Raw genomic sequence first — 15,122 nt, 5'->3', positions numbered from 1 at the left:
AAGAACCAAGGCAAGGGTAGCAAATAAATGACAGCAAACATTGTGAAAATTGGCACCTATTATAATTGGGCACAGGGTCCAGGATGGTGTATCATCCCTGCACGGTAGAGATCACAGGCTCAACACCATGATCCACAGGAGGCTGAGAAGATGCCTCATGCTGACAAGGGGAAGCACAGGCCTGGCTCCACCTTGCAGGATGCCCATCTCATCTTTAAACCACCTCTCCCTCTCTGAAATCCAGCCTCAGCCAGCCAGGGTTTAGGCCACAACACAAGCACATCACAAGATTCTCCACGTGAAACTTTAATTCAAGAAAACAAACATATCAAGAAATTATTTCCCACAAATAATTGAAACAATAAACTGCAACAAAGGGAAAGTAGATGGCATAGAATACTTTCTCTAATCTAAGAGAAAAGCAAGAACAACACTTTTTAAATTTATGTAATAAGAATATACATAAAAGTTTTTCAAACTAATTTCAGATTCCACCAAACATCTACTGAAAACAAGACCTTAATAATTTCTCTAATAACATTACATTTCTATATCCATATGAATCTGAGATCAGGAAGCAAAATATAACTATTACTTGTAGTAACCAAGGAATATTTAAAATGATAAAGCAGGTAACAGAACTAAGAAAAAAGTAAATAAATAGATCAAATAATACAATAGCATAGGTGAATCTTTCTTCGGATGAACCCTATTAGCAAATATAATTCATTGTTGGGAAATTTGAATATACTTCACGAATTGATGCTCTTTTTTATTTTTTCGGTTTTTTGTTAATTGTTTTTTGACAGGGTCTCCCTAGTCACAACCCATCTGAAACTCTGGAAGTCACAATGTGTACCAAGACGGCCTTGATCTAGCAGAGATCCACCTACCTCTGCCTCCCAAGGGCTGGGATTAAAGGCACACACCAACATGCTCAGCAAATTGATGTTCTTGTAAATGGGTAATTTCTCCAAAATGATTAAAGCACCAAAGTAAATTTTGTTAACATAACTGATATTCATGGTTTGAAAAGTTCCTTATGATAGGACTTTACAATGAAATAGTAATGTAAAATTCTGAATGAAAAACATTTACATTCATTAAGGCACATCTGGAACCTCCAGGCGTTCATATTTATTACTATATTATTAAATTATTAGATTAAAAAAAAAACAGCCCATCCCAACAATCTGCTGGGTGGGTTAGATCACTAGAACAAAGGAGAAGGGAGGGGAGTACTGTCACTCTAGAGATTACCCACACAAATCTGCTCCTAATAAACAGTACAGAATTTAATGCTGAGAGAAGTCAGCAGACATATGCTACTAGTTTCCTAGGTTCAACATTGACTTGGGCCACCTTCCTCTACAACTACCCCTGCATTTGAATGATTCTAGTATATCGAATTTCAGCTCACCTTAACATTTGCACCCTGGAAGAAAAGAGGGAAATGTTCTAAGTGGAAAAGCAAAACTTCTAAGTGAAAAAGCAAAACACAAATATTTCTAAACAGTACTATAATGAGGGCTCCTTAGCCACCAATGCCACTAAAGGCCTGGAGATACAATTATAATTAAAGAAATTTTTGCAAAAGTTCCTTTTCTTGTATTAAAAAATACAGATTTTAGAGGAGCATCAAGAACAGCTTTAAATTTCTTTGTCTCAATCATATCGTAAATGGAAAATTTTAACTTTAAATCAATTAACCAAAGCCAGGCATGGTGGTGCATGCCTTCAATCCCAGCACTCGGGAGGCAGAGGCAGGTAGATCTCTGAGAGATCAAGGACATCGTGGTCTACATAGTGAGTTCCAGGCCACCTAGGGCTAAAGGAAACCCTGTCTCAAAAAGACAAAACAAAAGTCAATTAAACCAAATATTCATTAACAGTTTAAGCAATTTTGATCATTCTGCATACTGGTTTATTTGCCAAAACAATTTTGTCAGGATTAACCCCTTCTTCTTCCTTTTCACCCATCATATTTTCATTCAGAGTAAAACAGAAATTGGAAACAGAGCAGGTGAGTTTTTAACAGGATATGATGAGTCATGGCTGCTGTACTTGTATTACATCTTCATGTAATTATTTTTGTAGCACTTATGAAAAAAAATCTTAGAACTTTCTTAGTAACTCCTGAGTTATAGATTTATTTTCTTCTGAAACCTGAAAAATATAGTCTTAAAACCTAAAACAAGGTAAAGCTATACAACGCAATTTTAGAACTAACAACTAGCCTGGATATAGAGAAAGCCGGTAGATTTTCAGTTCTCTCATGACTCTTGAATTTCCTATGAGATTGAGCACGAAAATGCAGAAGGATACAATCATATTCATGTTAGAAACTTCTCTACTATACAGAAATATATCTTATAACTATCACTTTATAGTATTTCAAAATATTTTCACATATATTATCTCATTTGAAATATCAAAGCACAAAATATTAGAAATTTTCTAGACTAATCAAGCAATATAACATCTTTTATCAACAGCCAACATTTAGCATCCTTGCAGCCCATGGTACTATAATACAGACCATATGAAAACACCTGCAAATACTTAGTAATGTGTCTAGCAAATTGGCCATGCTACACAGAATTTTCTGTAACAGCTACTCAGTACATTTCTGCAAGCATATGGTAGTTTTTAGAAGTACAAAACATAGAAGTCAAAGCCAGGGGGCAGTTTCATATCTAAGACACACATAAATACATATTTGTAGATCTTATTTTAAAAAACTATTCAATATACAAAGAACTCTTAATATAAAAAAGACTCTAGACACTCAATTTTTATCAGCGAAAGGAATGATATCCTCTACTTGTTCTTCACTAAATTATTCTCTTGGCTATTTACAGATTAAGTGTAGGAAATATATTGTCGCCTATGAATATGCATTTGAAAACCGTATTGTGGAAAAAGGACACTATTTTAGATAGAAGCCAGGTAGTTCTCCTCTTAAGACTAAATATTCCCAAATAGTACAATCTAATAAAATCCTTAATAAGGGATAATACTCCAAAACCTAAACTGTTAAATGAAATGTTTTCATTTCTAAGGGTTCCGGTAGTCTATGATTTCTAAGTAATTCATATTATAATAATTTTGAGTATCTGGTAACTGTTTTTAAAAAATATTTTAGTATCTAATCCCATATTTTTACATTAAACACCTTCAAATTGGTCTGAGTGTTTCATCATGTCCAAAATTAGTAAGATATCTTAATTAAGCTGATCATATTCCTATAATGCAGCCCAACTTGCCAACCCACTCTCGTTCCCCAAACCAGTGGAACATGGCTACAAGCACCCCATAAGAGGGTCAATCTATTCTGTGCATATAAGGAATTTAATGCAAACTTCATTTGTTACCTCAAAGTCCTAATACTTCACAAAACACAAACAATCAAAAGCTGACCTATTATAGGAACCAAAATGATAACGTGTTTCATAGTCTCCTTCCCGGAATATAATTCACAACACAAATGCCACTAAGACTCATAAAACATCAGGGTTAAGCAACTGGGATGTTTTTGTGTCAATTTAAAAGCAACAGAGTCTTATTTCTAAATGCATTAAAATTGTGTGATTATTTTTTAGGAATCCACTACTGATGGTGTGGAGCTGAAAAGGCAACAGACGATTATATGATGGCACAGGAGACAGGACAAATTAAAATTCTCTGGGTGGGGAGGACAATAAAGTGAATAGAGCCTTTCTGAAAAGCCTAAGAGAGATGTTTTAAATGTTAGTTTCTTGCTAAATAAATCAAAATGAAAATCTTTTCTATGCATTGCTTTGTCTATATTTTACGAATGCTTTGAAGTTGTTACTACAGTATTGCTGGTTATCTTCTGATTTGTAATAATAATTTGAAATAATATTGTAGCAAATAAAAATTTTAGCCAATGTTTTGTAATACATTAGGACTTATAAGAAGTGACTACATGTAATTTCAAACTGCTCTTGATTCCAAAGTTTGACAAGTTAAAGATACACGGAGACACACACACACACACACACGGTCACTGTGGAGTGATAACATTAGTAATTCCATATTTCTCATAACATCAATACACTGGCTTAAAGGACTATACCATTTGTTGACAGTGCAAGGAAATGTCTCTTAAAAAATGAATAAATTTTGTGATTATCTTAAATTCCTCAGTCAGTTGCACCCAGAATCAACTACCAACTTCATATGGAACAGCCATAGGGATAAAAGTTCTTTTTTGTTCTTGTTTTAAAGACTTTTGCACAAAAAATTCTTTTTAAGCACAATACTGAAAATATTTTTATTTTAAACATAGAAAATTCCTGAAATCAGAGAATTAAAAATTCCCCTCTGCTCCATGTAGAGGTCAATACAGGAGATTATCCTAATATGTACTGGTAAACTTATGTGGATGCTGACAAAGATGATAGGTCAAGGGAAAAGAAGAGAAGGGAGAGAGAAGACAGTCTGGTGACAGCTGGGAAGGTCAGCACTCCCTATGAACAACTGCTGCACTTACCAGAATCAAAAAATAAAAACACTGAGGTGTTATAATCAAAGAATCCAGATTACTTTCTGGGTACAGTTGCAAAGACCCAATTCATTCTTCTAGTTTCAAAACAAATCTAAAAATCAGGTAAGAATTTGTGCCATGACAGTATCTTCATGGTCTTCAGGGAGAGGGTAGTCTCTGAGGAGAACATGCTTGATAGATCAAATATTACATGATTATTTCCAGACAACTTGAAAATATTTGTTATATACAGAATTTGAAGACATATCCTAAATACATTCCTTTACTGGATCTGGTCTTAAAACTTATTATATCCAATCCATTGTCAAAAAAAAAAAAAAAAAAAAAAACAAAGGTCTTACAACAAACGTCACAAGCAGATGGCTAACATTTTAAGCATGACCTCATCTCTGTTCTTCAGGATAAATTAGACAGTAGTTTTTCCCTCCCTTAACCTAACTGGTTTGTGGGTTTGTGATTCACTGAAATTCTACCTCATCCTGGCAACCAGAATTTCCAGGCTCCTCACAGTCTTTGCTCTGATTTTCCCCTTCTCCATCTTTTTCAGAAGGCGAAGGATTCTCCCTTTTCCCTGCAGCATTAGCCACCGTTTTCTCTGGTGGAGAACTTGACTCTTCAGCATCACTGTCCTCTGTATTTCTTGGCTTGGCAGCATCACTGCTGGGCTCTGGGATCAGCCTGTCTGTCTCCTCCTCAGGCTCTTTGGATGCTGCTTTTTTTTCTTCCACTGTTTTGCTGTTTAAGTGAATAGCTACAGAGGAATTTTTGGAGTCCTTGGATTTCTTGTGCATAGAAGTTTGATTGTTATGACCCGAAGCAGGCAGGACAGGCATTTTCTGGGCTTTGCTTCCCTCAGATTGTTCTTTTCTAGGAGGTCCCCAGATGAAATTCTCTGAAGGCGTGTAATGTTTCTGAGCAAACCGCAGGAGCTTCCTCCTTTCTCTTCTGTCTCTAATTGTATAAACAAAATACTCCAGTGCACTCTGCTTAATGTTGGGAAGAGTGTTTTCTACAAGAGCCTCGTGAAGAATAAATTTTACAAGAGGAGATTTAAAACTTTCATATCCAAGCTCACCAAGGCTTTTAAGAATACGTGTAATTCTTAAGTAGTTGTGCTGTGACCTGAAAGAAAGGATGCAATAAAGTGAGAGGAAGGAAAAAAAAAAAAAAAAACAGGTAAAAGAGAGCAAGCTATTGGGAAGGTATGTTCACGGAAATGTAAAGTAAGGAAATAAGTCTTACCATGACATTTAAAGGCATACAGAGTCTAACTGTGTCTCCAAATGTCCTTCAGCATGTGTCTACTCACTGGAACCTAGTTAACCTACCAAGAGTCCCATCCTTGAAAGAGACTGTCTCTGCCCCTCCTGGAAGTCATTTCCATAAGTTAGGTTGGGGTTTCTTACCCACTTCCTCAGGTCTATGCTGGGATTTTGTCTGGTCTGATTTTGCATGGGACTTGAACATGCCATCACCACTGCTGGTGCCAAAACTCTGGGAAGTAACTTCCCAGCTGTCTGGAAAACTCTGTTTCCTTGTGGTCATCCACCACCTCTGGCTCTTACACACTTTCTGCCCCCTCCTCTACAATGATCCCTGAGCATGAGAGGCAGAAGTCTGATATAGGTATGCTATCCAGGGATAAGCACTCTGCAGTCTGCCGTATCTACATATTCATCCACTAAAATATTTACATACCAGCATAAAATGACAAAAGCAGGCATTGATAAAATATTGATCAGGATACTAGGACAAAATCAATTTATAAAATTATCTATAATTCTCTTCTAGGAGAGTTCACCTAGAGTTGGAAAGACTGAGAGATGCTGGGCAATGGAAGCAAAGATGCTAGGTTGCAGACAGGACAGAGAAGGCTATTGGTTCATGCCTTCACCTGACTCAAGTCATGAGATCACATTATTAAATAAAGCCTTCAGAAAGGGTTCTGTTTCTAGCTATAAATGAGAGGATCTGACAATTAAACCCCAGAGAAGATTTAAACTTAAAATTGTATTTTGTCCATGATTTATTAGTTCAACAAAAGTGTGCCAAACAAGATTGCCATTCCAAACAAAAATAACAAATTACGAAGGAAGAGTTTTTGAAATGGTAGAGGTGAGCAGACTAATGAGGTGCTCGAGTTTCCAAAGGCTTACTCACGCACAGCTTTTTTTGTCAGTGTGATAAAAAGTGTTTAGGAATTGTCCAGAGTGGGTTTTCTGTGTTCCATAGGAAGATGAACATATACTTGCACTTTAAGTGCTCCTATGCAATAAATTAACTGGACTTATAAATTAAATTAATGGGTCTTCCAGTCAGGATCATAAAGCTTTATATCTGTATTTCCAATATTTCAGCACAAGCTACCATTTTAGTAGTGTCACTTAGAACAAAGTAAGAAGAAAGCTCAACATCAGTGTTTCTACTCATCTGACCAAAGCATGACAAAAGCTCTAGGAAGACACAACAAACTTAAATAGCTGATGCCAAAACTCTGTTTTTGACAAAGAAATTGCTTACGGTAGTTTAATTTTTTTCTTCTTAGTACTTGCCCAGTTCAGCTAATTATAATGTGCTAAAAGTTCCTTAAGACTGTTAGTTTTAATAGTTTGGTACTCATAAGTCACTCTATAATTAAAAAGAAAAAGAAATCCAGTGTGTATAAGAAGAAACATTCCAAATTTTGCTTATAAGTCTTAATGACTATTATAAATATCCAAGCAAAAGTATATAGCTAAGCCCATCCAAAGAGGTTATGCTAATTTTTCCCTTATAGATTTTTATAATTAACCCAAAATAAATTTCTGTCTTTTACCTAACATGAAAATAATTATAATTTCCCCTCTATTTTAGTAAGAAGTATGGCCACATCTAATGAAACCATTTTCATACATTATAGACTTAACTCATGAATTTCATCTACTAGAAGCCAGCATGCTTGAAGATTTTAGAAACAGTCTAGAAGAAGATATATGAAAAGCTCTATGCATGCAGTAACCATAAACCCACGTGACACAGCATACAGAGACAACATGTTCAGCAGCCGGCAGGAAGATTCAGAAAGAAACAGCTCACATGCTGAATAGCTACGGTCTATGTAGAATTTTGTTCTTTTTAGTTGTTTTGTTTTGTTTCAAAATGTACACCAAGGAATAAAATGCACGTCTGACTAGTTTTGAATCCAAATTCCTGAGCCCAACTGCTAGCTATTCCTGCTTTCCACAGAGAATGGAAGCACAGGAAAATGCCACTGATTTATCACCAGGGTGTCACTCACTCATTCAGATGCTGAAATCTTTCTTGCCAGTTAACAGCCCGAGCAACAGTTCCAGTTTTATCCATCAGTTTTATTCCAAAAAATTCTAGCATCATTTTATAAGCCAAGAGGAATCTTCTAATTGCTTCTTTTGTTTTTTTGAATTCCTAATATAAAAGAAAAAAAAAAACAACCACACTCAACTAAAACGACTCAGTAGCTAACAAGATAATATTATTTGGTCACCTCATAGAAAATGAAATGAGCTGCATTACCTCAATTTCATATGTAGTTAATTCCTTAGCGTAGAAGTTCAAGCCTTGTTCTCTCAGGGGAAAAAGCCTAGTTTTTTAAAAATAAAAATTTTCAATTAACATTGTCTGAAAAACACTTATGATTAAACAGGACATGGTCCAAGGTAGACAATGCGTAACTAACCATTGAATGTAAGTGTGGTTGTGTTCCAGCTTTTCATAATCTCCTTTCCATTTATTTAGAACTTCTTCAATGTAAACACCTAAATAGTAAATATTTAGAAAATGAAAAGATTTACTGACGACACTGTGATGGGATTTTAGCAGTTTACTCATGTAAGTTTTATGTTAAAACTCTTAAAAGTCTAAAAACAGAACATAAGAATAATGTTCTTAAAAGAGGAACACCCTATGCCATATACTCAGTTATGTAATAAGCCTAATTAAACAAATTAGCAGCACCTCAAATCATAAAACTTTTGGCAATGTACTCTAAAAGCAGAGAATGGCAAATGATGGTCTAACAGTGATTTTTGTAAATAAAGTTTTATTGGAACATAGTCATGTATATCATTTATGTTATGTATTGTCTATGGATTCTTTTTCCTACAACAGAAGACTTGATTGCTGTAACACAGATGACTCTAAAAAAACCTAAAATCTTTACTATTTGCCTCTGTACAGAAAAACCCAAAAAGTATGATTATCTTCATTTTACCAATGGAAAAAAAAAAAAAAAACCTGTATAATTTGTTCCAAGTCACACACAAGTAAAATAGTAGTCTAAGAGTTGAGCATAGATCTTGTTCCAGTAAGTAAGCCCTTCTCACAATGGTCTGTGTTCTCCAACAAGCACTTACTACTCTTGATTCTTAAGTCTGTCAAGCTTTTTACAACTGACTAGTTGGCCAATCTGATAGAAAACATATGCTCAGCATGGTGGCACAGGCCTTTAATCCCAGCACTCGGGAGGCAGAGGCAGGCAGATTTCTGAGAGTTCAAGGCCAGCCTGGTCTACATAATGAGTTCCAGGACAACTGGAGCTATGGGAGACTGTCTCAAAAGCTCATCTCATTCCTCAAAGATCACCAATTAGAAAAATTGTTTTGAATCATGCCATTAGCTTTATTAGAATGCTAAAATTATTTGCCTCTGTAATTTTCTGTGTTCCTCTCCAACTACTTTATTCATACTTCGTAAATAAAATATATAATGTCACTGCAAACTATGCTTGTTGGCAAGTGTGTGTGTGTGTGTATATGTGTGTGTGTGTGTGTGTGTGTGTGCGTTCTACACTGAAGAGGAAAGTGTATGAGTTCATGTCATTCAAATATTACACTAGAATAATATTTTATGTGATGTTAGATGCAATTTCTGACCTATATCAATTTATAAACTTCAAGGCATGCCAGGCGTGGTAGTGCACACCTTTAATCCCAGCACTCTGGAGCAGAGACAGGCAGATCTCTGTGAGCTTGAGGCCAGCCTGGTTTACATAGGGAGTCCCAGGCCAGCTGGGGCTATAGGGTGACCCTGTCTCAAAAATAGTTCAAGGTATATTTTGTGATAATGATTACAAAAAAATAACACATTGTTTGAACTTAATGCTTTACATTATCACCTCAAAAATACACTCACTCCCGGAAATACAAAAATAAAATTATTGTCATTTATTTATATTCAATAGCTGTAATGATTGGCTGAAATGTGTCTAATAATTGAACTTATTGAATAAATGTAATCAAATTAATACAATTGTTGTATTTCCAAAAGGTTTGTTTTAGCCCAAGTGCTAAATAACTATTTTCTTCAAAATAAAAAACAGCATTTTTCTATCGCTAGTAAGACAATCATGCATATTTGTCCAGAGGTTTGCCTCCAGAGTTCTGGAATACCAGAAAGTTCAAGACAATTTGATTTGGACACTCCAGCAATGTTCTTAAGTGGCACAGTGCTCAAGACATGAGCTTAGGATTCCCTCTTCCAAATACTCCATCCAGTCTTTTAGCTTTCCTTGTAGTTTAATCACCAGAGAATACAAGACCTTAACATTTTGAAAGCATTATAATCAAGGACCCCTACTCCTCAATTCACACTGCTAGAAATTTGGCTCAGTCTCCACTGAGAGGAAATAACAAGAATCAGGACGTTCTGGTTACTTAACACCAAGAAGTATGCTAAGGAGAGTGTCCGGCTTCTGTTTAGACTAGTTAAAATCAAAATGCCCACCACAGGCACAGTGTGGCGCCTCAATAAGATGTGTTATTTTGCAATCAAATTAGCATAGCAACTGCCTCTCCTGGAGGGCAGTTGCAGAGTTGTCAAAGAAGTACTTTTATTTAAGAGGGTTGGGTGGAGAACAACCCCACGTACCATCCCCTTTCTAGAACAGGGCAACAAGTAACTGGGACTATGGGAGCTTCCTGAGACTCTATTCTAGAAACTAACAAAAGGGACTCTAAACATCAATGCTACCTTTATTTATATATAAGTAACTTTTAAGTATAGCATTCCAGGAAAAAAGTGAATCCTGGAATTTAGTCCCAGTTCTTAAAATCAACTGAGTGATCCAGCAAGTCACTCATTTGGGCTTTAAATGCCAGTGACTACATCTTTAACATGAGAAAGCTGAATTTGATCACCTCTAAAGTCTAATAATCTAAAATTCTATGGTTCTATAATTCTTCCCTTTTCTCACACACACACACACACACACACACACACACACACATACACACACAAATCCCCACTACCTTTTGGATAATAGCCATGCTATACAGGTGCTGGGAAGGTACCACTAACCAATAGTTAGTTATTTCTCAAGAACTCACTATGTGGATATCCACAACTCTAAGACCTAGGACTCAGGGGACACCTGAGACTGCACAGCACAGCAAAGCTAATCAATGAGCAAATGCAATAGAAATGGACTACGCATGGAATAAACAGAGACTACCCAGGTACATGTCATTATTTAAATTTGCTTTTTACGAAGGCAGATTACTCACCATCTGGCTTAAATGGAATTTTATTCTTATAAAAACGAAGGTTGCTCAAATCATTTTGATATCGAATATCTTTGAAGTTCTGCTAAAGGAAAAAAATACATCAATCTCTAGTGTGTGGAAATACAGAAAAGGCACAACGATCCTTCAGACATGTTTTTTTATTGGCACCATAAATTTAGAAAAACAGAAGGGGAATGTTTTACATTTACGGTCAAAACGCCCCACATGGTATTTTCTTACTGGGTACTGATGTCGGTATTTGTACAAATCCCTCGCAGCATAAAAACTTCTCTTTGGTTTAGCTGTTGCTTCTGTGGAATCACCACCCTAAGATACAAGTAAAACTCCATTTACACAGAGAATTTCACTGAAAAAGTTCCAGAAGAAACAAAATAATCAGCATCCACAGAGATCCTTAACATTTACAGCCAATCCAGAGGGATGGAAATATTATCAGCATCTCTTTAATAACACTACCAACAATGTTTGCTGGCATCTATCTGCCTTATTTTCATTAAAAACTTTTGTCCTAAGGTACATTGTTAAACAATAAACTCTACTGTTGAAACTCCTGTAGAGGGTAAATGTTAAGGATTACTATCCATCTGAAACAACTTAAAATTAATTCAAAACATGTGTTTCACCAGATGTTATACAACTGATCCTATGACAAAACTTATTTTACATAATACCAGAAAAGTGTTAAGATGGTAAACCAATTAAATACAGAAAATTCTCATTAAAGTTGCATCATTTAGCTGCACTAGAAAGTCAAGTAATATTTATGAAAGGAAAGGAGAATTTGAAAACAAACTAAATTAGCTTTTTAAACTCCTTGAAAGCATCATAACAAGTACACAAGGTATGAATAATCATCTGCCCACTCGATGATACGATGTGATATAAATCAGAAAACTTAAAATATATATACACAGCAAGACAAAGCTCTCAAGTGGAATGAACATGATTGAATTATCCGTGTGTGATAGTTTCCTTACACTTTTATAGTCTAAGGGAATATCTCAACCACCATGATGCTGTTTTTAATGGGTGAGATTCAGGTCAGTATTATCCATTTGCATCCTCTAGCTATAAGAACCATTATAATGCATGATCAACTGTTTGTGTCCAGTGACACACAGAACAATAAGACTGAGCATGATGAAGACTGCAAGCTTTAAATATGAATATTCATTAAGAAATCTGTCCCACATCCTTTATCTCATCATCTTCCTCCTCTATCTGTGTTGACAGACTGGCATCTTCTAAGCAATTTTCACACATTTTTGAAATGGTGTGATTCTCACTCTTACTACAAGCACAGAGATACTTACTTGTATATCTACCAAACTCTCTGATGTTTAACGTTACTCTGTCATGTTACATAAGCAAAGAAAAGCTTAAATTCTGGTCCCTGCCACACGTTTCAAAATCACTCTGACTAGGAAGTTTCTGACTCTATTTAGCCTTAGCTACAACCACATGAATCATCATCCTGCATTTGTACAGGAAGCACTTTTCCATTTATAAAATATTTCCATGTATATCAGTTCATTTGATTCTTACAACACTGTACCTGACTGACAGTTATTAGTGTTTGCATCTTAGAAACGAGATAGCTTAACTTTAGAGGAACCAAATAAGGTTCAGAGCCCAGCCACAGTGCAAGAACTGTTTCCAAGTCCAAATAATAAAGTCTGAATCAGCTTCATCCCTGTTAAAGTGATGGATATATGAAAACCTTGCTATAAGATCAACGACCCAAGGCCTGGAGTCAAGAGACTGAGGTGAGTCTTAATTCTGCCACTTAGTATCTGGGAGGCTTAAAGCGAATCACTTAACTGAATCTTAGTTTTATCATCTGTGAAATGAAGATAATGACTCATGTCCTGCCTGTTCCCCAAGACTGCTATGTGAATGACTGCATCCTTCAGCCTGCCAGCTTCTGGCCTGCTCCTCCAATCCCTATTCCTATTCGATGCTCTGTTCTGGCCCCTTTCCCATGCTCAGGTAAGACTTTTGTGCCTTACCATACCATTCTTCTCCCCCTGGATCATCAAAACTTCCTTCTTCTAAACTACTCCCTACAACCAGCAAATATGAAGCATCTCTATTATTAAACAGAATCGCTCCTTTGACCCAAGTCTACCCCAATGTATGTCTCTGTTCCAGTTTGTAGTAAATTCTCAGATTTGTTCATAATTTCTATCTCCTTCTGTACCTACCCCATGATCTAGACAAGGCTCCGCCCTCAGCATTCCAACAAAAAGGATTCTTAAGAATTTCCTCAATAAATTTCCATCTCATCAAACCATTTCTCAATGCTCACCTCAGGTGAATTCCCAACAGCACTAGACCATTTAAGACCCCTCTCCTCCCTGAAACATTGCTAGCCCTTGGTTGTCAGAATACCAGCCTCCTGACATACTTCCTGTGTCATTGGTCCCCTCTGTCAGCCCTTTTTGTCCCCTTCTCCTCATCACACCCTCTCAACAGAGAAGTGATTGGGTTTGCCCTCATTCCTCATGACTCTTTGATGACCTCTTAACTTCCCCTGACTTTTAAGTACAACTGATCTTAAATGCCTGCTGACAATTCCAGCCCATAACTGAATCTCTATTGCTAGACATCACAAAGTACTCAACAACTTGACTTGGATGTCTAATAGGATTGAAAACTTAAGGGAAGCCTTGACTTGATCTATAAAGCTGAAGCTGAAGTCCCTGCAGATGAATTGACTGTTGGAAGCTAGGAACAAAATAGCACAAAAAGTCAAAGCATAAAACCAAAAGGATTATTTGAAAGTGTGATGGCCCTGACAAAAAATTAACTGTTAAAGTGGTCTACTGTTTATTCAGGTTGCAAGGCACAGGTTGACATGTTATCCCTTTCTTTTATATAGATTGACCTGGTTAATTTGTTTGACTATTGTGTGTGTGTGTGTTTATAATCCCAAATTTCTTTAGAAGGTTACTTAATTGGGAATGGAAGGGAAAAACACTGAAATACAGCATCTAATACTGTTTCAGGGTTTAGCACACAATGCCAGATTGTCAAAGCAGCAAACCAGAGCACAAAAAGGGGATAGGCAGGATTCCAACATGTCCAAGGCTGACTTTGGCCACAGACATGATTCATCCACCCCCCCACCCCCTCCCCAATGATCCTGGCAAGTTTCTTTCTCTAGAAGGCTCATGATCTCTAAACATGTTAAATAACATGTTCAGTAGTTCCTGTGGGAAGACTTCTTTATAATCTAAAGAGAAGTCATCAAGGTGGAGGAGGCAATACCAGCTATAACAAAAAGGGGATGGTTCCCCTAAAACCAAATGGTCACTTTGGACTTTGGGTTCCATTTTCCCGTGAGTAATACCAGGGAGGCCTAATACAGAAGGACAAACCTTAGACGCGATGCACACTTCTTCAGAGGGTATACAGTTAGTTCCTCCTTTTGAAAGTTTCTGAGGCCATCAGAGGTTAAACGACGCCATTTATCTCCCTCCTAACCTCCCTTCCTAATTGTATTAGTCAAATGAAGCACTGTTGGATCAACAAGTCTTCCGGGTGAAATGAAATTTCTGAATGTCCTGAACCCGTTGAAAGGTTTCTTTTGGGGAAAAGAATGTTGACTGTTGACGTCTTAAGTTTACACGGGGATCTCCCACAATACTTTTAATGGCTGTGGATCCCCCGCTGTAGGGGAGACTGCTGGCTGCCCGGCGACTGCAGTCCATCTTATTCTGAATAATATATAAGTATTTAACCAGTAACACGCACCGGTCGGGTTTTCAGAATCCTCTATTTTTACACAGCTTCCTCCCACCCCACCTTCGCATCACCCAGCGGTGCTGCAGAGGCAAAGGAAACACCTAGTTGAGTCGGGCTTTGCCTTGAGGGACGTCCCAGTGGTGCCCACCGCCAGGCCCAGACCGGCCGCGGGCGACCGGGGTGCTCTGGGAGGGTCGCCCAGCATCTCTGCCCTGCGCCACGGGAATGGCCGCGCGCGTGCCCTCCACCATCCAGGGGCGCAGCTGGGCCGAGGCCACCGGGTCCGGGCCGCGTACCTGCTCTGC

General features: G+C 37.2%; 1 protein-coding gene across 1 annotated transcript in view; it reads right to left on the bottom strand.

Moving 5' to 3' along the window:
* Positions 1–295: 295 nt before the first annotated feature.
* The window catches only part of Ogfrl1 (opioid growth factor receptor like 1), a 16,396-nt gene continuing 1,569 nt past the window's right edge, over positions 296–15,122 (bottom strand). Inside the window, exons 3-10 of the mRNA XM_008856293.3 lie at positions 14,939–15,118; positions 14,451–14,510; positions 11,290–11,376; positions 11,050–11,131; positions 8,226–8,304; positions 8,063–8,129; positions 7,809–7,954; positions 296–5,653 (exon numbers count right to left, since the gene is read on the bottom strand). Coding sequence (XP_008854515.2) covers positions 4,990–5,653; positions 7,809–7,954; positions 8,063–8,129; positions 8,226–8,304; positions 11,050–11,131; positions 11,290–11,376; positions 14,451–14,510; positions 14,939–15,118 — 1,365 coding nt within the window. The 3' untranslated portion in view covers positions 296–4,989. The remainder of the gene's footprint in view (positions 5,654–7,808; positions 7,955–8,062; positions 8,130–8,225; positions 8,305–11,049; positions 11,132–11,289; positions 11,377–14,450; positions 14,511–14,938; positions 15,119–15,122) is intronic.

This window comes from Nannospalax galili, unplaced genomic scaffold, assembly GCF_000622305.1.
Source record: "Nannospalax galili isolate Female #2095 unplaced genomic scaffold, S.galili_v1.0 scaffold206, whole genome shotgun sequence".
Classification (NCBI taxonomy): Eukaryota; Metazoa; Chordata; class Mammalia; order Rodentia; family Spalacidae; genus Nannospalax; species Nannospalax galili.
The sequence above is the reverse complement of the archived record's forward strand: the minus strand, read 5'-3'. Positions and strand labels throughout refer to the sequence as shown.